This window comes from Myotis lucifugus, unplaced genomic scaffold, assembly GCF_000147115.1.
Source record: "Myotis lucifugus unplaced genomic scaffold, Myoluc2.0 scaffold_9, whole genome shotgun sequence".
Taxonomy (NCBI): Eukaryota; Metazoa; Chordata; class Mammalia; order Chiroptera; family Vespertilionidae; genus Myotis; species Myotis lucifugus.
Window position 1 is genome coordinate 8,145,793 of NW_005871057.1, and position 23,146 is coordinate 8,168,938.

The following is a 23,146-nucleotide window of genomic DNA, read 5'->3' on the forward strand; positions in this document are numbered from 1 at the left end:
ATGGCACCTTTGTCTGCAGCTCCATTGCATTCCTCTCTACAGAACTTGCTGAACTGACACCATCTCTTCCTAAGTTAATTGCTGCCATTAGCACTGGTGTTTTTTTTAAACTATTTTTAAATATATTTTTACTAGAGGCCCAGTGCACAAAAATCTGTGCACTCGGGGCAGGGGGAGTCCTTCAGCCCGGCCTGTGCCCTCTCACAGTCTGGGAGATCGGGGGATTGGGCCTAAGCTGGCAGTCAGACATCCCTCTGGCAGCCTGGGAGCCCTCAGGGGATGTCCACTTGCCAGTGGGGAGCAGGCCTAAGCTGCAGTCGGACATCCTTAGCACTGCTGAGGAGGTGGGAGAGGCTCCCGCCAACACCGCTGTGCTGGCAGCCATCAGCCTGGCTTGTGGCTGAGCAGAGCTCCCCCTGTGGGAGCGCACTGACCACCAGGGGGCAGCTCCTGCATTGAGCATCTGCCCCCTGGTGGTCAGTGTGTGTCATAGTGACCAGTCATTCCCAGTCATTCTGCTGTTAGGGTCAATTTGCATATGACCCTTTTATTATATAGAATAGAGGCCTGGTGCACGGAGGGGGCTGGCTCGTTTTCCCTGAAGGGTGTCCCGGATCAGGGTGGGGGTCCCGCTGGGGTGCCTGGCCAGCCTGGGTGAGGGGCTGATGGCTGTTTGCAGGCCAGCCTGGGTGAGGGGCTGAGGGTCATTTTCAGGCTTCCCACAGCAACTTCCGGGTGGGGGGGGGGTCCCACTGGGGTTCCTGGCCAGCCTGGGTGAGGGGCTGATGGCCATTTTCAGGCTGGCCATGCCCCCCAGCGACCCAAGCTCCCAGCCTCTCCTTTTATTTTTTTTTTTGTTTTTCAGTGCCTCCTTGAGTGGAGGCCAGGGTGGCTAGAAGCAGGTATCTGGGATTTATTTATCTTCTATAATTGAAACTTTGTAGCCTTGAGCAGGGCCCAGGACCAGCCAGGGCAGGCGGGAAGCTTGGCTTCCTCCATCGCCGGGGGCAACCCAAGCCTCCTGCTCACTCCAGCTCTGTGGCCGCCGCCATCTTAGTTGGGTTAATTTGCATACTCGCTCCTGATTGGCTGGTGGGCGTGGCTTGTGGGTGTAGCAGAGTGGTGGAGTGACAGAGTGATGGTTAATTTGCATCTTTTTCTTTTATTAGTGTAGGTTTTAATGTTGACATTATTGCAGGTGTTCACCTCCCCCCTTTCACCCTCCCCCGTTTCCTGCTCCCTTGGGCTTCACCACAGTATTGTCAGTGTCCACAGGGTATGCATATATGTTCTCTAGCTAATCCCTTCACCTTCTTTATCCAGTCACCCTCAACCCCTCCCCTTGGACACCATCCAGTCTGTCCCACGTATCCAAGCTTCTGGTTCCAATTTGTACATCAGTTTATTTTATTCATTAGATTCCACATATTAGTAAGATAATATGGTATTTGTCTTTCTCTGACTGGATTATATTACTTAACATAATGCTCTCCAGGTCCATTCATTCTGTCACAAAGGGTAGAAGTTTCTCCTTTTTTAGAGCAACGTAGTATTCCACTGTGTAAGTGTACCACAGATTTTTTATCCACTCATCTACTGATGGGCACTTGGGCTGTTTCCAAATCTTGGCTATTGTAAATAACGCTGCTATAAACAGGGATGCATATATTCTTTCTGATTGGTGTTTGGGGATTCTTAGGCTATATTCCCAGAAATGGAATCACTGGGTAAAAAATCAGTACCATTTTTAATTTTTTGAGGAATCTCCATACTGTTCTCCACAGTGGCTGCATCAGTCTGCATTCCCACCAGCAGTGCATGAGGGTTCCCTTTTCTCCACATCCTCACCAGAGCTTGTTTTTTATTGATTTATTGATAGTAGCCATTCTGACAGGTGTGAGGTGAACTGTGCTCTCTATAGCCTTTTACCTCATCTATCCATTTTCTCACATTTTATGTGGAATGAAGGAGGGGATATTTGATACATAGTTTTAATGGACAATGTAATACTTTCTTTCATTATTAAAATTTTCAGGACTTAGTTGAATTACCGGAGTCAGTTCTTCAGTGTATTAACATCATAAAGAATAAGAGTAAAACTGCTGAAGAGCTCATTCTTCAGGACTTAGAAGATACTGATGTTTTAAGTAAGTACAGTTTTTATCTGCTTGATAGATAAGTTTTTATAAGAATAATTAACCTAAAATGTAGAAAATTAAACTGCTTAAAGTACTTGTCTCTTATTTTATGCATATATTTAGTCTCTAATATAATATTTATAGTATATTGGACTGTTCAATTTAGTTCATTTATCTTACTAATCTTCCTTATATCTCCAATAAATACTAATCACCAATATTTGTTTAACCAGCCTTAATTAAAACCAAACATTCTATTACTTTACATTAAAGAAAACTAATCATGGGACTGTTTTAAAAGTATCAGTTTATATATCTTTTTAGAGAAAAGTATAATTTATATAAAAAGCCTAGCAATGTTTATTTTCTTCAACTGAGCAAATTAACTCCTGGGAATTATTCTAAGAATCCTATATAATAAAGAGGTAATATGCAAATTAACCCTCACACTCTAACAAGATGGCTGCCTATGACCAGGCCGGCAGGGGGGTTAGTGAGGGACGACCAAACGACTGAATAACAGGCTGTGTGGGGTGACCAGGCCGGCAGGGGAGCCGTGAGGGGTGACGAGGCCATCAGGGGGGCCAGTGAGGGGTGACCAGGCCGGCAGAGTGGGGCAGTTGGGGGCAACCAGGTCGGCAGGGGGGGCAGTACAAGGCGACCCAGGCTGGTGGGGGGGCAGTTAAGGTCAACCAGGCTAGCGGGGGGGTGCAGTTGAGGGTGACCAGATTGGCAGGGGGGGCAGTTGGGGGTGAATAGGCTGTCATGGGGGCAGTGAGGGGCAACTAGGCTGGCAGAGCGGGCAGTTGGAGGAGACCAGGTCAGCAGGGGTGGCAGTTCAAGGATCTATGCAGGGTGTGCATACCAGGAAATGTGGGAGAAGAATCTTTGGAGACCTGCTACAACAGTAAGTAACAGATTGTTGACAGAACTTAAGAAACGGACTGTAGACTGAATATCCAACGTGCATAAAACACACACACACACACATACATTGTGGAACCTGTCTGCTGCAGGAGCTTGCTGTCTGATATAACTAAGAAAGTCAGAGACATTTATTATCTGCTATGCACTCCTGTCTCCAAACCAAAGCTCCCTCTATCTATCATGGTTTGGGCCAAAAAAAAAAAATGTTAAAATATAGCTCCCTGCCTCTCTTCACACATAATATTTTTATAAAAATAAAGAATTACACAGATATATCAGTTGATAGAACCTAAGTCACCCTTCAAAACCTAGCTTAAAGGGGATCTGGAGAATGTTATTTTTTGCTCTACAGCCCCTCACACAGGAAAGCATGCCAGAAAGATTGTGCATAGTTGTTGAAGAGGAAAATCTGTATCTGACAAAATAGTTGTGAATGGAAAGTTAACCAGCAGAATTGTCCTCTTAAAAAATAGTTTACTGTCAGGAAACATTACCATGATCTAACACATTAAATAAATAAGGAAAAGAAACATAACCACATCTACACAGATAATAGAAAGACTTGATAAAATAAAACAAAAACTCATAAACTCAAGAAAGAAAGTTTACCTCATTCACATGTTAGTAATTATAATCTTTCAAACTAATACTTTTATTAAAGTGGTTTCAATATCTTGTGTAAAATTATATTGCCAGTTGTAGCAAGTAGAATTAAACTTTTGTTGATTTCTAATCAAGACGTCATTACAATATCAAACAAAACATTATTATGTGTATGTGGAGAATAAACTTTAGAATATAAAAGGGGATACCAAATTTAGTGATATAAAAATTTGTTACATTTTAGAGTAAAAATTTACAGATTTTCCTCTGTTCTTTATTCTTCGTTTGTTTTTTCTGTTGTTTTGTTACTGATCAATAATATGCTATGATAGAATTTGAGATTAAAGGATGTTGGGAGGTTTGAAATTTTAATATGTTGTTCCTTACTCTAATGTTTAAAGTTATAATATTTTTTCTTTTTCTAGGCTACACTTATGGAGCAGTTTCTAATAATCATATGCACTTAAGGGTAGAATTATCAACTGAATATAAAGAAAACTCAGATCAATTAATGAAGGTATATGTTCAACATTTAACTAAAATTACTCATTATTACCTCCCCTCTTACACCAGATGATATTCACTGATTTAAAGTTCACTGATTTAAAAATTAAAATTTAAATAGTTTTTAAGCAAATTATTTTTAGTTTTATATTTTCCTTGGCATATAAAATAAAACCACTCAAATTTCAATGTTTAAAAATATAAGAAATAGAAATTTGAAAAAAAATGAAATATCACTACTTGGGAAGTTTATGTGTATGTAGATAAAAGAGGAGAATGATATTGCATTCCCCCCCCCCTAAAACTCTGACCCCCCCAAAATGAGTATACTCTAGTGTTTATTGCCTTGCTTAGGAATGTAATGTGTTCCAGCAGAGATTTTAAATATTGTATAGAAACTTTCAACTTAGAACATCTTATGTTAGTTTTTCTTTAAACACTTGGAGTGCGGGAAACGAGTTAAGTCGGCTCGCGTGAATTGCGCGTACTCCGCGGGAGCCGTCTTTAACTCGGTTCATATAGATTTGCGGTGGAGTGCGGGAAACGTGTAAACTCGGGCCGATTGTAACTGCGTATTACCAAATATTTGTTTGTAATCCACCCTTTTGGTGGATGGAACAAAACCAAAAGACAGAGCCATCTTATATTTTGGCGGGAAATTCACCCGCACTCCAAGTGTAAAGATATAATTGAATACTCCTAAAATATAAGAGTAAAGGAGAGTTAGCATTTTGGGTTAAAACTCCCACAAATCTATTCTACAGTTTCAATATCTTGGATTTACTTTTTTAACTCTCATTTTATCTAACTTTATTCCTGCTCCCTAAGATGTCTAAAATGATATGAAAATTATATGTATTTTCTTACTTGCTGTTTTGATAACACTAAAACTTGAAATATTAACTTAGAATTATCATACTGGTATTTCATTGGAATAGATAATCTTTTTATTTCCATCTAAACCAGTGGTTCTCAACCTTCTGGCCCTTTAAATACAGTTCTTCATGTTGTGACCCAACCATAAAATTACTTTCGTTGCTACTTCATAACTGCAATGTTGCCACTATTATGAAACATAATGTAAATATCTGATATGCAGGATGGTCTTAGGCGACCCCTGTGAAAGGGTCGTTCAACCGCCAAAGGGGTCGTGACCCACAGGTTGAGAACCGCTGATCTAGACTCTGGTGGAATCTAATCATAGAAAAGTATTCATCAGAATTATGTCTTATATATAATTCAGATTAAAGTAGGTAATAGTCCTGGTTTTTAAACATATTGAATAGATGAGATATTTGTATATGTGAAAAACCACTACAGGTAAGAAAGATAGAAATGTATTAGGAGGAAAACAAATATTAGTAAAAATATTTTTAAATGATTATCAAGCAGTTAGGTAATTGCTGTGAATTAATATTATAGAGTGACTAGAGTTCTAAAAATCATAAGGTTAAAATACAGTCAGCTTGCATGGGAAAAACATTATTATTCACCATGAAGACAATGATTATGAATGTGCTATAGAATTGTATTTGAGAAGGGTTTGAAATAAATAAAGTAATAGCTATAAATCAACAAACAAGAAGTGCTGGTGAGGATGAGGATAAAAGGGAGCCCCAGTTCCCTGCTAGTGGGAATGCAGTCTGGTGCAGCCACTGTGGAAAACTGAGGATTTTCCTCAAAAAATTAAAAATGGAACTCTCATTTGATCCAGTGATCCCACTTCTAGGAGTATATTCTAAAAATCCCAAAACACCAATCAGAAAGAATATAGGCGCCCCTATGTTCATAGCAGCATAATTTACAAGAGCTAAGACCTGGAAACAGCCCAAGTGCCCATCAGGAGATGAATGGATAAAAAGGGTCTGGTACAATTACAGCATGGAACACTATGCAGCAGTAAAAAAAGAAGGACCTCCATATGTAATACCCTTTGCAATACTTTAAGCAATAAAAAAATAAAGAAAGAAAGAAAGAAAGAAAGAAAGAAAGAAAGAAAGAAAGAAAGAAAGAAAGAAAAGGAAAGAAAAGAAAAGAAAGAAAGAAGGATCTCTTACCCTTTGATGCAACATGGAGGGACCTGGAGAGTATTATACTAAAGTGAAATAAGTGAGTCAGAAAGACAAGTATCACATGATCTCACTTATATGTACAATCTAATGAAGAAAATAAACTGATGAACAAAACAGATCCAGAGACACTGAAACATGCAACAGACTGACATATTTCAGAAGGGCGGGGCGGGGGGGGTGGGGAGGGAGATGGGAAGAGATTAAACAAAGAACTTATATGTATATATGCATAGCCAATGGGCACAAAACACTGTGGGGACAGTCTGGGGAGGGGCGGGAGTGGGATGGAGGGGATCAGTGGGCGGGGCGGAGGAGGGAAAGGGGATATTTGTAATACTTTCAAAATAAAGTTTTAAAAAAAGTTGTAGCTATGTGTATAGGCATATTTTCTATATTATTAAAATGATAGCTTGATCCTCTATTTCGGTTCTCTTTAATCACTGGTATTCTTTTAACCTCTTAGATATTATCTGAAATAGAAAAAGGAGAATTTCTGAGAAGTAATACCCACTGTGACAGTCCTGATGCTGTTCCAGAGCCTGGTCCTTATGAACATGTAGATGAACATATTTTTCTAGGTGGGCAAAACTCAATGATATTTTTGATAATTTTTATCTGATTATAGTTATCTTAGGAAATGTAGAGTTTTTCTTTTGACAATTAGGAAAATACAATCATATATAATACTTTCACTCTGCTTATTTAATTACATACTCTCATAGTTTTGTTTATGCTTCCTAAAGTACCTTGATTGAAATGTATTTATAATTTTTCTACATATATAGTTGACTGCAATAAACATAACCAGCCTTGAATTTCTTAAGAATACAATAACTACCCAGGAGCACACACACACTATAATTTTAGATTAAGTTTGTTGAGTAGTTTAAGGCAAGTTATGTGTTTTCTTTGTTGACTGCAGTGGAATTTCCATGTATATTTAAGACTATATTTTTTTACTAGAGGCCCAGTGCATGAAATTTGTGCACTCGGGGGGGGGGGGGGTTCCCTCAGTTGGTCCTGCGCCCTGTTGCAGTCCGGGAGCCCTCGGGGGATGTCTGACTGAGAGCGGGCCTAAGCTGGTAGTCGGACATCCTTAGCGCTGCCGCGGAGGTGGGAGAGGCTTCCGCCACCACTGCTGCGCTTGCCAGCCATGAGCCTGGCTTCTGGCTGAGTGATGCTCCCCCTGTGGGAGCGCACTGACCACCAGGGGACAGCTCCTGCATAGCGACCAGTCATTCCGCTGTTCGGTCGATTTGCATATTAGCCTTTTATTATATAGGATTTTTATTTTATCACTTTTTCTTTGGTAATATGTTGAAATTATTTCTTCTTTGCAAAATTACTTTTATACTTCACAGTGGATCACTATTAACAGTTTTGATCTTAAAAATAATATTTCTCTTTATGACTGCAGATGATGGTGAAATAAATTTTGGATACTGTGAAGTGGAAGAAAGATGTAGGCAATCTTTTGAGGCTTGGCAAGATAAACAGAAAGAACTAGAAGACCAAGAGAAAGAAACTCTCAAAGCTCAGAGGGAAAGAGAAGAAAAGCAGTTTCAAGAAGAAGAAGAAAAGAGACATTGCTGGATGAAACAGTTTGAAATTGAAAAGAAAAAATTAGAGAATATTCAAAAGGTTTTTGTTTTTCATACTTCTTTTTAAATTAGTAGCTACTTATGAAGAGTATTGCTGTTTTGGAGTATAGTGTGGATTTACTTTTAATTACTCCTGATAATAGAGCCAATTGACTGGTTAATAATATTTAATATGGTTTCCTTAATTAGTTTTTATTGAAATTTATTGGAATTTCAGATACTGCTTTGGATCATGGGAGCCACTAAAGCCTTTGAAGTTTCAAAGATAGTCCTAGAAAGGATAACATTTATAGCACAAACTGATGCTTTTTTTATGCCCTTCTAATTATAGGAAAATATAACAGAATTTTGTTAATCATGTGGTGCCCTTGCTATGTGGTCTGATATATAGCAATTAAGTAAAACATATTTGGTTGAAGAGGTTCAACCAAGTAAATGATGGTTTGTACTTCAGCTCTATAATTGAGCTAATTCCTTGGACTAGACATTTTTTTTTGGTATGGAAGACTTTTGTGTTGTAATTATTTCTGTTTTCTCCAACCCCACCTCAGAAGGTCTACACCCTGAGGTCACTACAGTGGCATATTAAGAAACTGGTGGATTTTTAGGACCCTACTTGTGGGCTATCATGATCCCTAGAATCTCTAGATATCAGGCTGGACAGACTTGTCTGCCTAACATCACTAAAGCTGATTTACATGTAACCTAGAAATTGTTAGATTTGAAGGTTTCAAATAGAGAAATTACCATGTGGTCGTCTAGGCAGTTCAGGGTATTCTAGCATTCCATGTTCAGTGCACTACATTTCCTGCTGATATAAAAAACTAGAGGCCCGGTGCACAAAAATTTGTGCACTCGGGGGGGCGGTCCCTCAGCCTGGCCTGTGCCCTCTCGCAGTCTGGGACCCCTGGGGATTGGGCCTAAGCTGGCAGTCAGACATCCCTCTGGCAGCCCTGGAGCCCTCAGGGGATGTCCACCTGCCAGCGGGGAGCAGGCCTAAGCTGCAGTCGGACATCCTTAGTGCTGCTGAGGAGGCGGGAGAGGCTCCCACCACCACCGCTGTACTGGCAGCTGTCAGTCTGGCTTGTGGCTGAGCAGAGCTCCCCCTGTGGGAGCACACTGACCACCAGGGGGCAGCTCCTGCATTGAGCATCTGCCCCCTGGTGGTGAGTGTGTGTCATAGTGACCAGTCATTCCCAGTCGTTCTGCAGTTAGGGTCAATTTGCATATTACCCTTTTATTATATAGGATAAACAAGTTAAAGTAATTGTAATATTGTAGAGCCACTTTGGTTATATTTTTTTTCTCACGAAGTCTAAATTTTAACTTTCCTTTAGTTATATTTTCTTTCTACAAATCTGATAAATATGATTGTTACTATCATAAAATTATGATTTAAAAAATGACATTAGTAGGTTTAGTGAATTCCTAAATATGTGCTTTGTTATATCTTGAGGCTTAAAATTTCTGGTGGGGCCATTCCATAATTTTATAATGATGGGTTTTAAATATGTGATTTACTTCCTTTTAGTAGCTCTTTTCTGTACCCCTTGTTAGTGTCCTCTTCTCCTCAAAACTGCTATTGTAAATCTCTTTCCATGAGTTCCACCCAACTGCTCTCTCATTATTAGCATATGATCACATAACATGTTTGCATTAATTACAAGCTTCCTCTTCTTTCTAATCGCATATCTATTTAGTATCAATCTCTGTACTCACCTTTTCTTTTGCCATTGCTTTTGTATCAGTATCTCAGTAACAAGTGTTTCCTCTTCTACTAAAGTTTAGTTTTTTCTCCTCTGCTTTCTCATTTTCCAGTTTACCCCTGCTTTTTGTTATATTCAAAACACCCCTTCCAACTTCTTCCTTTCTTATTCTTTATAAACATGTTCAGTTTTCTCCCATCCTAGAAACAAAACAAAGGGAAAACCACGAGATTACCTTTGTTCATAATATCTCATTTTATCAAGCTCTTTAGCTCTACTGATCATAATCAGCTTCTTTAATATATATATATGTGTATATGTATATATATATATATGTATATACACACACACATATATATGTATATATATGTAATGTTTTTATTGATTTTTAGGAGAGAGGAAGGGAGAGGGAGGGAGGGAGAGAAGCATCTATGTGAGGGAGGAACATGGATGGTTTGACTCCCACACACACCCCGAAATTGCAACCTGGACATGTGTCCTGACTGGGAATTGAACATGGGATTACACTCAACCAACTGATCCACACAGGCCGGGCCACAGTCCAGCTTCTTAAAAGAGTGTTATTTTTGCTATATCCATTTGCTTGTTTTGTTCAATTGTAAACCTGCTAGTTGTTTACCACCATCCCACTGAGTGAGACTATTCTTCACAAAACTAACCAATGACTGCCAAGTTACCATACTCACAGGCTCATTTTCAGTTTTTATTTTGGTCTCTATTATATTTTATGCCAGTAAAAATTTGATGTTGGCCATTTCTCCTTCCCATGGGGACCACACTGCCTTGATTCTCTTTCTTATATGTTTGGAATTTCCTCCTTGATATCCATTTTAAGCTTCTTTTTTCTTTCTCCTTGAATATGACACTACCAAGGCTTTCTTTTTTGTTTTGTTTTTTAATTCTTTATTGTTGAAAGTATTACATATGTCCATTTTTACCCCCATTGTCCTCCCCCAGCCTGCCCCTGCGCCCCAGCCTTCCCCCCACCATTCCCTTGTCCTTTTCTTATTAATCTCATTCTTAGCCTTAGCTGTTTAGAACCAAATCTATATTTATAGCAAAAAGTAAACTAATTACATAACTCTCCTACAGATACTTCACACCTAGAACTTAATGTATCTAAAACTGAGTGCATTGTCTTTCTGAATCATGTTCCTCCTCTGGTATTCTTTATTTTGGTGAGCTACACTACCATCATTGCCCAAGCTAGAAAGATGAGGACCATTTTTTACTCTTCCTTCTCTTTTATTATCCTCAAATAGTTGTATTATCTATCTTTTCATCCATATATCTACTGCTACTCCATAGTTCAGGGTGTGCTAATGTCTAGCTTTGGATATTTATTATGTTCTCTAATTGATCTCCCTACTTTTTATCTTCCAAAGACTCATCCACCATAGTGCTGTCAGGAGGCTATTTTTTTACGTTCTTAAATCCCATCAAAAGTTCCCATAGTTCACATAAGACAATTTCCAAGGAAAATTTTCCATTACCTTTATATCCAATGAGTTGTCCATTTGTGGCAATTTCATGTTCACTTTATGTTTGTATCTGTTCTTGCTCCTGCCACTATCCAGAGGCCCTCATTAATTCTCACATGGACTTTGCTAATATCTATCTTACTGATCATATTGGTGTCTCCTGGGTTTTCTGTCTCTAACTCTACCTGAGGTGACATTATGATTTTCCTAAACACGGAGCTGTCGTCATTTTTTCTAGTTCAAAAACATTTAATACATGCCTAAAATGTCTGTCCAACCTCTTGAAAGCCTACTAATTTCAAATACAATCTTCTGCATGAAACCATTCACGATCCACCAATTATAACACCTGTTCCTATGATTCTATATAATCTTCTCTTTCAATAAACTTATTCTGCTAAATTTGGAGTAATGTGTGAACTTGTGAGAATGTTCTCATATTAAAGGTTACTTTTTAGAGTAAAAGAGATTATATTTTGCTTATTTTTGTTTATTCATCAGATCCTTAACAAAATATGTGCTGCTAAAATGTTATTAAAAGAAAACCACACCCTAGTCAGGTGGCATCGTCCTACACACCAAAAATGTTGCAGGTTCAATTCCCAGTTAGGGCACATACCTAGGTTGAGGCCCACATGGTAGGCAACTGATCAATGTTTCTCTCTCTCACATCAATGTTTCTCTTTTTTTCTCTCTCTCTCTATCCCTTAAAGAAATATTAGCCACTGAACTGATTTACTATGTGAATTAAGTGGGATGGTGTGGAGAGAAAAATATTGTAATGCAAAGCCCATCTTACGAACATTATTTGTCATTTTGGCATTGTCCATCACTATTTCTAGCTGATGTTCTTTATTATGTGAATAAACATGCTCACATAAATAAAACAACTTTCCCAGGTTACAAACATCTTTATGTGTTCAAAATGGGAACCCGAGGTGTTATTTATATGATGCTTTAGGTTGAGATTAAAGTTGTTATCCCAGTACTAACAACTGAGCACCATTAACTGAGTTGTTTTAACCATTATTTACAAATATATGTTGTGAGAATCATGTATAATGAACATAATGTTTTCTGACATTTGAATCTAATATTTTAATATTAACATGTGTTCAGCAAGAACAGGCCAAGATGAATGATGAATGCCAAGAAGAAGAGAAAATGTGGAAAGAGAAATTTAAACAACATGAGGTATCTATTTGTTGTTTTTACTCAGTGCAACAATCATTTTCATTTGAAATAAATTACTATGCCTGAAATGGACATTTTAAAATAATATTGCCTAGCTGGTGTAGGATTTAAATTACTAAAGTTTTAAACATTCGTTCATCATTAGAAACTGTTCTTGAAATAGAATGTCCTAATAATGAAAAGAAAGTGGTTGGTAGTGAATATGTCTATATAAAATTATAATTCTAAATTTTTTTAAGGTTTGAAATAAACTATTATGAGCATTTCATTATGATTGAAAATTATTATGAAAAGTTACTGCATTTCTTGAACACAATTAGTTGAATGTACTAAATAACCCCTTTGAATTTAAATAATTCTGTTGACATGTTAAATTTTAACTTTTATTTATCTATTTTTATATAAAATTATTTTAAGTAATCATAAGGATAAAATAGATAAAAATTTCCATAATCTTGCTATTCAGCTAAACTTATAAGCTTTCTTTGTAGTCCTTCAAATCTTTTCTTTCTTTATATAAATACATTCCAGGAAAGGTAGGTTTCTACTGGCCTTATTTTTTTAATTAAAATACTAGAGGCCTGGTGCATGGATTCGTGCACTGGTGGGGTCCCTTGGCCTGGCCTGCACCCTCTTGCAATCTGGGACCTCTCGGGGGATGTCAGGTAGCTGGTTTCAGCCCGATCCCCACAGGCCCGATCCCTGCAGGCCCGATCCAGACAGGAGGGAGCCTGATCCTGTGTGTTGTCTGTCCCCTGGTGGTCAGGGCACATCATAGCTACTGGTCGACTAGTCATTCGGTCGTTTAGGCTTTTATATTTATAGATATTTGGCATATAACATTGCATAAGCTTAAGGTATAGACATGTTGATTTGGTGCAGTTACATATTGTAATATAATTATCTCTACTGTCCATTTATAAATAAAAAATCTTGTTAGGCCTGTGAGGAGACAGATTCATATGAATGACACAAATGACCATAGTATCTTCCCTGCAGGTAACCCAAATGTTGGAGTTAGAAGAGCCATTAAAATAGCTAAAACTCTCATACAACAGCAAAACAGTTAAACAGATAGGTAATATGAAAAGAGAATTAGAATCTACAAGGAAGTATTAAATGTACATTTTAAAGTTGAAATGTTCAGTATATAAAATTAAAAATTCAGTGGATATTTGACAGTATATTTGACACAATGAGAAAGAATTAGTGAAACTGAAGTAAGGTCAATAGAAAATATCTGAATTAAAGCACAGAGAAGACAAAAATTGGAAAAGCAGAAAAGAGCACAAGAAATGTGTGATACAGTGTAAAGATAAAAATGCTTTTAATATTAATCTTGGAAAGAAAGAGAATGGAGCAGAAGCAATGGGGTCTGAAGACATAATAGTTGAAATGGTTTTAAATTATCTTTTAAAAATCATTCTGAGCCCTAGCTGGTTTGGCTCAATGGATAGAGCGTCGGCCTGCAGACTGAAGGGTCCCAGGTTCGATTCTGGTCAAGGGCATGTACCTTGGTTGCAGGCACACATCACTGAAGCAGGGGGTCCCTCGGGGGTGAGGACGACGGAGCCCCAACGCGCTAGGGCGTCTGCATGCACGACTCTGGAGACCAGGTTCAGTGACACAGATCCGTTTTATTGTGGAACTATAGGGGTATATATAGCATGAGGGGACCAATCAGAGGAGACAGGTTGCTACAGGCGACCAATGGCTGAAAGGCTGGGGTACTGTGCACATGGCTCTAGGAGTTCGTTCAGGCGGGCGTTGCTACTTCCTGGTGTGCCGAGGAAGCATGTCATGGTGGAGTGTGCTCACACCATTGCATCAGCCACAGCGCTGAGACATACTTCCCGAGCTCTACGTACACATCACCAGTAGGGGGTGTGCAGGAGGCAGCTGAATCGACGTTTCTCACTCATCGATGTTTCTAACTCTCTATCCCTCTCCCTTCTTCTCTCTAAAAAATCAATAAAATATATTTTTAAAAAATCATTCTGAATATTCAAAGATGATTAATGATCCCCAAAGTAGAATCAATACAAATAAAATTATACCTGACTATTGAAATTAAAGACAAAGGGATAAATATTATTAAAAGCAGCCAGAAAAAAAGGCACATTACATAAAAAGAGGAAGAGTAACAGCTGTCTTCTTAAGTGAAATGATGAAAGGGAGAAGACAGTAAAATAAAAAAATTAAGTGCTAAATGTTAATGGTTTTTGATCATCAGTGTTCTTTGAATCCTTAATCTTACCTACTTTCTGGATCAGTTTGATTTCCTATAATATGTATCAAAATACTTGTCTAGAAACATTTTTGGATGGAAAATTTTCTCAGTCTTTGCACCCTTGGAAATGTTTTTACTTTTGCTTTCAAAACTGAAGGATTTGTTTCCTTGGGTTTACAATACAGATTTATTACCATTTAGTTTAAATAATTTAAAGGTATATTTCCATTGCATATTTATTTAATTTTACATTCATCCACATATATTTACTTATTTTCTGTTGTCTGCCAGACACTTCTCTAAGTGCTCAAGATACAGCAATGTATCAATAGAAAATAACCCATGCCTTCAGGAACCTTACATTTCTTAGAGTTCTGAACTGTTACTACCATTTACATGAGTGTAGTGTGGGCGCGCACGCGTGTGTGTATGTGTGTGTGTACATGTGAGTGTTTTACCTCAGCTCTTTATCTCATGCCATTTTCTTGGTTTAAAGAACATTTTTCTATTCCCTTTAAACTTTCTCAGTTCTTTATTCTGGAAATTCTACTAGTCATGTGAGGTTCTGTGTTGATCCACTTTACACCTAAACGGCTCTGTCATATAGTTCCTGTCATTATTTTGTATGCTGTTTAGGGAAAACACCTGTTTTAGAAGGTTTTCTTTAGGCAGTCAGCTGTTAAGCCATTCTATTTTTATTTCTGTTTGAGTCCTTTTTTTTTAACTTGAGTACTTACATTTTATTTTTAATGAGCTTACTTCTGTTTAAATATGTTTTTCTAACTTTTTATTTATTTAAATTTTTATTTAGTTTAATAACTACCTTTTCTCAGAAATTGGTTCTTCTGCTTATTAAACTGTTATTGCCTCACATAATTTTTGTTAGTTTTCATCAAATATTTGCTGAATTTTATTGATCTATTTGTTTTAGGATTCCAGTGACAATGATATTTTCTCACCTAACTCCAAATAGTTGCACTTAATACAATACATATGCTTATCAATTTTCTTAATAGTTATCAAAGAATAAGATATGTGACTAGGTTAATTCTGCAGTCCCTGTGCTAGCTCTGGGAGTCTCCTTTATCAGAACTCCCTTCTCAGAAAGTTGAAGTCCTTTGGTCCTACACAAATTTTGGCTTGTGGTTTCTCTTGCTTGTTCTCATGTGTCATTATATATATGTTTTATTGATTTGAGAGAGGGGAAGGGAGAGGAAGAGAAAGATAGAAACGATGATCAGAGAGAAACATTGGTCAGCTGCCTCCTGAAGGCCCCCTACTGGGGATCAAGCCCACAATTCAGGCATGTGCCCTGATGGGGAATTGAACCAGTGACCTCTTGGTGAATGGGACGATGTTAAACTCACTGAGCAACACTGGCCGTGCCATTTTTATTTGCTTTCTATCATCAAAGAATTCCTCAATATTAGAGTATCAACTTACTAACTTGATAGAAGCTCTTAAATATCTAAAAAAGTAATATCCTTTAAAAAATTAGTTTTTGTAAAAGAATTGTATAGTAACTTTATAATTATTTTAGTTTTAGTATTTGTTTTTAATCTCTATTTTAGATTATATTTCAGTAACAGCACACATTTAGTTTATGCTGACTACTATTTACCTTTATTATAGGAGTTTATTAGGAATTTGCATTTACAAATGGAAGAAGAAAGAACAAAATTTAAAGACCTGCAGGAAAAAGAAAAAATGCGTTTATTAAAAATGCAGCATAATGCAGCTGTAAAAATTCAAACTAAATATAGAGCATTTGTGGCCTACCGACAATATGGCCCAATTATAAAAGAACAAATAGAAAATAAGAAAAAAAAAGCACTAGAGTTGAAAGAAAAAGAAGCAAAAATACGACAGATGGAAGAAGAAATACAAAAAAGATTAGAGGAGGAAAAAAGGAGAGAAGAAGAAATACAAAGGCAGAAGCAAGAGGAAAGAAAAAAGAGAGAAAAAGAATATGAAGAAAAAAAGAACATCCTGAGACAAGAAAAAGAGCAACTACTAAACAAAGAAAAATTAAGATTAAAAGAAGATGGAAGAAAACAGATAATAATAAGTAGAGCATTAAAAAAGGGAGAACAAAATGCTACACATTTAACTATTGAAGATAAATCAAAGAATAAGGATGAAATAGCCAAAATGCTAGGAGATGAAAAGTCAAAGAAGTGGGAAGCTGCTCCCCTTTGGCGAGATGAAAAGTTGAATAAGAGAGAGAATATAGATAGACAATTTGTACTGAAAGAATCAATAGGAGTGCAATTAAAAGAATCTATATCAAACCAAGAAATTTTGGCAGAACTTAAAATGGAAGAAAAAAATGAAAACCAGGCCAAACAACAATGTTCAGAGAAATTGGTCAAGCAAGCAAGAAAATATGAAACTATCGACCATAAAACTGAATTAGAAAACCCAGATCTAAAGGAACATGGGAAAGAACAGTTTCAGCTGCAAGAATTAATCCGTCCAATACAAAAGGAAGTAACCATGAAGGCTGCCGTAAATGAGAATATAAAACAAGGAACCCAAATAATATTAGGACACAGTCAAGAAATTAATGAGGTAAAAAACAATGAGGCACAGAAAATAATCAAAGATAATCAACAGAGTAAGACACAAAAAGTAGAAAAAGAAGAAGTATCACAACAGAATGGAACATTATACGAAGCAGATGACAGTTCAATGATTTCAATGAATCAAAAACTACTACCACTAACAATAGAACATTCTGAATGTATAGGTGAGAATGTAATACTTCAAGGAAAAGAACTTGATTTAAAATCTGAAGAAACTAAGGAGAATCCAAAAGGCAGTGCTCTGAATAGTGACTTAATTATTGATGGTAGTGATGCTCTGATAAATGTAGAAAGGAAAATAAACAAGCAAAATTATATTTTAGGTAGACATGCTCCTTGTGAAGACCTGAGTGGCTATAATACAACAAACTCTTTGGTTCTTAAAGAAGTAAGCTCTCTAAAGTCTCAGATTAAAGAAATTTCAGAAGAATGTCATGAAAATAGAGCTGAATGTGAGAGTGTTGTGACCTGCTCTGTACCGGAGCCAACACTTCTATCTTCTATTGAAGAAAAGAGGCAAGCTTGGATAAAATCTGTTAAATCCTGGTCAGACATTTTCAAGCAACATCAACAAAAGAAGATTGTTAAGAGAAAGAGACTTGTGAAGTGTCCAGCCAACACGATGCCTCCTTTGAATACACTAGAAATTCTTCAATGTGGCCCATGGAATACTTTACAGCAGGTATTTTGTAATTTTATAATGTATTGTCTTATTTAATTGCAATTGGTTTTCTAAAGGTAACTTAAAATACTAGTGGAAGGCATATTTTATTTTATTTTTTAAATATAGTTTTTATTGTGGATAGTATTACAGATGTCTCCCATTTTGGAAGGCATATTTTATATTCAATAATTATGCTCCTTAATCTGTGAAGTTGCTAATGAAATACTGCCTCCATTTGAGATCTCAAATTATTAAGGCATCTTCTCCCTCAGTGAATCACTATTAAAACCTTTTATTTATATGTTGAAGCCTGTGTTTAAGGGCCTTAAAGTCATTATTAAGTTTCTAAGAGTGGAGGCATTTGGGAAAGTAGGGTTGAATTAGAATAGAAAATTCCTGTTATTCAGCTAGGCGTTTGCTTTAGTCTTGAGCAACAGCACCACCTAGTGGCTCCTTTTGGAATGAAACTGATTTCCCTGTACTTGAAAACTGCTTATAACCATAGAAGACTCTAGAATTTCTATAAAAACATTATTTAGTCATGTGCAATGTGAACATGGCGGATATATGCCTGAAATTTAAAATAGTTGTCATCAAGTGCTACTAATTTTCTATGTTTATGGAGCCCATAGTTTCAATTAAAATTAAGACAGAAACTGACACATGTGTAGAAAAACAGGGAAGAATATTTCAAATAGTGTAATATCAAAAAGAACTTATGATTTAAAAAATCATATATTTAGCTATGGCCTGAAATGCAAATGTTTTAATAAAATTAGTTTCTTCATATAGACTGATGCCTGGGAAAAGAAACATTCATATTAATATACGTGCATTATTTTATTATTTACTCAGCAAATATTCATCTATCTAATATGATCAGTCAATATTTACTGTTGGAACAAAGGGATGGATACAAAACTGAGTCTCTGCCCCTATGGAACTTATTGTGGTAGACAAAAATTTATTAAAATAACCTGCAGATAAATACAGATCTTGATAATTACTGTAAATACCATTTCAGGGTATTCTGTGAGAAGAGAAGACAGTGGGATTTAAAGAGATCCCTGGGGTATAAAAGAATAGTGTAAAGAGCAGGCACTACTTTGAAGTGTCCTCTCTTTCCTAGGCAATGTATTTGCCTTGTCCATCAAATTTATAGAATCTCTGATTAGCTCTTCTGTTTTTGTTTGTTTGTTTTTAGCCTTTGGCTACATTATCTTTGGAATCCTTCTTTTTCTGCTTTCCCAAAGATGTTGCTGCAGGTTTTTTGAAGTAATGACATTAGCTACTAACTCTTTTATTTAAATTAATTTTCCTCATGAATGTCTGTCTGGCCAGTGATCGGCAAACTCATTAGTCAACAGAGCCAAATATCAACAGTACGACGATTGAAATTTCTTTTGAGAGCCACATTTTTTAAACTTAAACTATATAGGTAGGTACATTGTTAGTAACTTAATTAGGGTACTCCTAAGGCTTAGGAAGAGCCACACTCAAGGGGCCAAAGAGCCGCATGTGGCTCGCGAGCCACAGTTTGCCGACCACGGGTCTGGGCTAAGCATGGGTGACAGCTTCATGCCTATAGATTCTTGTCTGAAAAGTAAAACTGAAGTTAGGGAGACAGGAGGACCCTCTTCCTGTGAGTCTCTGTTCTGTTCAAGGAGAAGAGCGCTGAGGAAGTTAAAATGTGTGAACCTCTTTCTCGTTGGCATTTCTGTTCCTGACCACTCAGTTCCTTCCTTGGAACTCCTGTCAATGTTCATAAAGTGAGGACTAACCCTTTCTTTTACTTCTTAGAGTGCAGTTAGCATCCCAAACTGCAGTGTGTACGCAGATCGCCGGGGCTGATTCTGATTCCTTAGGTCTGGTGATCAATCCCAATCCTCTGCATTTTTACAGTGACCCTGGGTGGTGCTGTTGGGGCTGGCCCATCGACTACCTGGAGTAGCAGCATTCTGAAGGATCCTGAAATCCTCTGACCACTACTCAAAGCAACTATCTCAAACATTTAATTTTTCTTGAAGCCTCAAACTATATAGTACAGGGCTGAAAAATATATGTAAATGTGCAATATAAATATTGAAATCTTGTAAAATATCATCTTGTAATGACTCTGGCAGATGGCTTATCATGGTGTTTTCATTCACCACGGCTGCTGACCTATGACTCACTTTATCACTTTGATTTTCTAAACTCATAGCTTTCCATCTTTGACCTTATCTTGAGCACCCATTGCCATAATTGAAAGGTCCTCTGGAGAGGACCTTTAGAAAAGAAAATTTACTCTTCCGGAATTTCAGTCAGTAATGAATTTATTTTGCTTATATTAATCTCTCACTTTGAGCCTTTAGGACGCAAATCAGATCTGCTTCTTGACCATACTCCTTTACGTATTGCCAGGCAAATAGTGGTTTTGATCAATTGACTATGGGATGGATGAATGAGAGAATGGATAAATAAATCTGGCTGAATGTTCATCTTATCTCCATGTTATTACTAACTTCACAGTTTCAAGAGTGTATTGATTAAAAAGGAAATTGATATAAAATTATTTGAGAGTAATTTAATAAAGTACTAACAAGCTGTGTAACAGGTAAGATCATGGTTCTAATTTTATTTCTCCTATTTACTGTCTGTGTCACCTGGTGCAAGGTACTGGACCTTTATGAATCTCAATTTTGTCTTCTATAAACTGGGAAGAGCAATACCTACTTTATAGGATTGTTGACTATGTTGACTACAGTCTAGGGCTCCTAATTGTCATTGTCAAATGTGGATCCCAAATATTTGAAAAACAGGCAAATTGATTTTTGAGAGCTGCCTAATAGCTGGTTTCATCAAATAAATTCTTAAATTGAAAATGCTGAGCTATCCACTCTATGCAGTAATATCACAAAAGGATATGACTGGAGATTGGTGATTATTGACAACTAATATATTTTAATTTTTCCAAGTTTTACTATTTTTTCTTTTTTTTTTTTGGTATTTTGCTCATAGTGGTAACTTGCTTTAAATAACAACCAGAAAAAAAGTCACCGAACTTAAGGATATATGTATATTCTTAAGTCCTCACCTGAGGACATGTTTTTCATTGATTGTAGAAAGAGAGAGAGGGGAATAGCAAGGAAGAGAGAAAGAAACATTTATCCAGATGTGCCCTGACTGGGGCTTAAACCCAAAACCTGGATATGTGTCCTGACCAGGAGCGACCCTTCAGTGCATGGGATGACACTCTAACCAACTGAGCCACACCAGCCAGGCAGGATTTTTTGATATGGCTTTCTAACATGGCATAAATTACAGCATGTTAGCAGCTGGTTTACTTTTAGATCAGATGACTCACTTTCCTTATACAAGGCAAATTGAAATAAACTGGTGTGATGGTACATAATTTATGTGAAGTAAGATTCTCTTTTACTTAATCATCTAATCATACCTCACATTCAGTCTCTGCAGCCTGAATTTTTAAACAGTATTATTTCTTCAAGTTTAATAGATTTGAGATGTGGCACAGAACAGATGTTCTGCAAAGCAAAACATAATCATTGTTTTTGTTACTTTTGTATTTTCAATTTACCATAGGTGACTGGCACTCCTTGGGTTGAACTCAAGAATAATTGAGAATGAACTCCTATATATGTATATATACACACACCCATGACTAGAATTAAACCTGGGACCCTTCAGTCTGCAGGCCAATGCTGCATCGACTGAGCCCAACTGGCTAGAGCAGTTTCTGTCTTTCTTTGTCTGACTTACTAATTATTTTGGTCGTCTTTCTTACTTTCATTATAGGTCTCCCATCTATATCACTTTCCTTCTGCCTAAAATGTATGCTATGGGCACTGAAATATCTCTCACTTTTGTTTGAGTGGGGAGGGATGTGTTTTATCCTCATTCTTGAAAAATATTTTCACTAAAATATATGTTTAGATTATGACTAATTGAGAAATTTCTAAAATAATTTTGAAACTAAAAACTTTTATTCACCCAAAGTTTTAAAAATATGGATTATTTCTTTTGCAAGGAATAGACTTAATCACTTCTTAATCACTCTTCATGAGCATATGATCTTCCTATTCACTCATGTAAATATGTAAATTAAAAACTTTTAGTTTAATATCATGCACAGAAAATTTCAATATGAAGAGGAGTTATCAAAATTAAAATTTTATACTTTTCCAGCTTTTTCTGAAGTAATAATGCTTTCAATTTCAACTAACAATTTTTGAATTTCTATTTTGATTGTGATACTACTAGACTCTTCTTATAAAGCTAATAATTTTTAAATTGTTTTTCAGCACATGGGAAACCTGGTTTAGGATTTTTGATGTGGCAATATGAAAATATTCTTACTATAATTTGATTTTTTATATAGTTATTTCAGTGCATAGACTCAATTGTAGTGAAATAAACAATAACAATACATTATTGCATTATTCCTCTGCCCTTTAACATAGGTGAGAAATCTTGAGTTTAAAAAATGCAGTGCATTTTCCTAATCAAAAAATATTTCTATCTGATATATTCTTCTAGGACAATAAATGTAGCCCTTCGTATATATAAAGTTGAAAACTTTCTTTGATATTGAGTTTTCTTTAGCTAAAAAAACAAACAAACAAAAAAGGGAGTTCCTTAAGAAAAAAAGCATTATGAAGTAATAAGTCTATAGTAATATCTCAGTAATATGAAATATTATAAATGCATGGTCTTCAGATACTTGAAAAATAGAGAAAAAATATTATTCATGATTTTTTTTAGCACAGATACTATATGGTTGGGTATATTACATTATTCAGTAGTAAGGAATGATTCATACCTTTATAATAGAGAAGACGTGCAATAGAATGTTGTTTGCATTCCATGGTTCAGGTCCCAAAGACCCCAAAGTCTCAGCAATATGTGGCGTCAGGCTCAGACTTGAGGCACAGAATCATCTCATTTAAATCAGATCCAGGTGGAGATGGTCTGCTCAGATAGAGTTCCCTGATCTCAGAGATTGTTACTGTTAGATAATGTTATGCACTCTAATTTTTTGAATTATCTAGGTTACAAGAGTAACATTTCAAGATTTGCCAGGTTGTAGTCTTTCCACACTGGCAGAGTGTACCAATCTTCAGTTTCTGTCTCTTCGACGCTGTGGATTAAATTCTTTGCATGGCCTGAATAACTGCAAAAAACTGAAGTACATTGATGTACAGGTATGTCCTCTGTTCTCATTATCTATCTTGTAATAAAATATAAGGTGAATTCATCTTTACATTTCAGAAATGACTATTTTGAAAAAACAACAACAACAACATTTATTAAAATACCATGTAACTCATGTTGTAAAGAGATCAAGGGCCAAAATTTCTGCGAGCCATAGAGGGAAAATGATTAGGCAGTATGACCAGGGAATTGCTTATCTCTGTGTG

The 23,146-nt window shown here is 36.6% G+C and overlaps 1 protein-coding gene across 1 annotated transcript in view; it reads left to right on the forward strand.

The window, feature by feature from the left end:
• LRRIQ1 (leucine rich repeats and IQ motif containing 1) overlaps nucleotides 1-23,146 on the forward strand; it is a 189,406-nt gene that overhangs the window by 5,116 nt on the left and 161,144 nt on the right. The window contains 7 exon segments of the mRNA XM_023749734.1: nucleotides 2,036-2,147; nucleotides 4,094-4,185; nucleotides 6,708-6,822; nucleotides 7,662-7,885; nucleotides 12,173-12,247; nucleotides 16,110-17,744; nucleotides 22,778-22,930. Coding sequence (XP_023605502.1) covers nucleotides 2,036-2,147; nucleotides 4,094-4,185; nucleotides 6,708-6,822; nucleotides 7,662-7,885; nucleotides 12,173-12,247; nucleotides 16,110-17,744; nucleotides 22,778-22,930 — 2,406 coding nt within the window.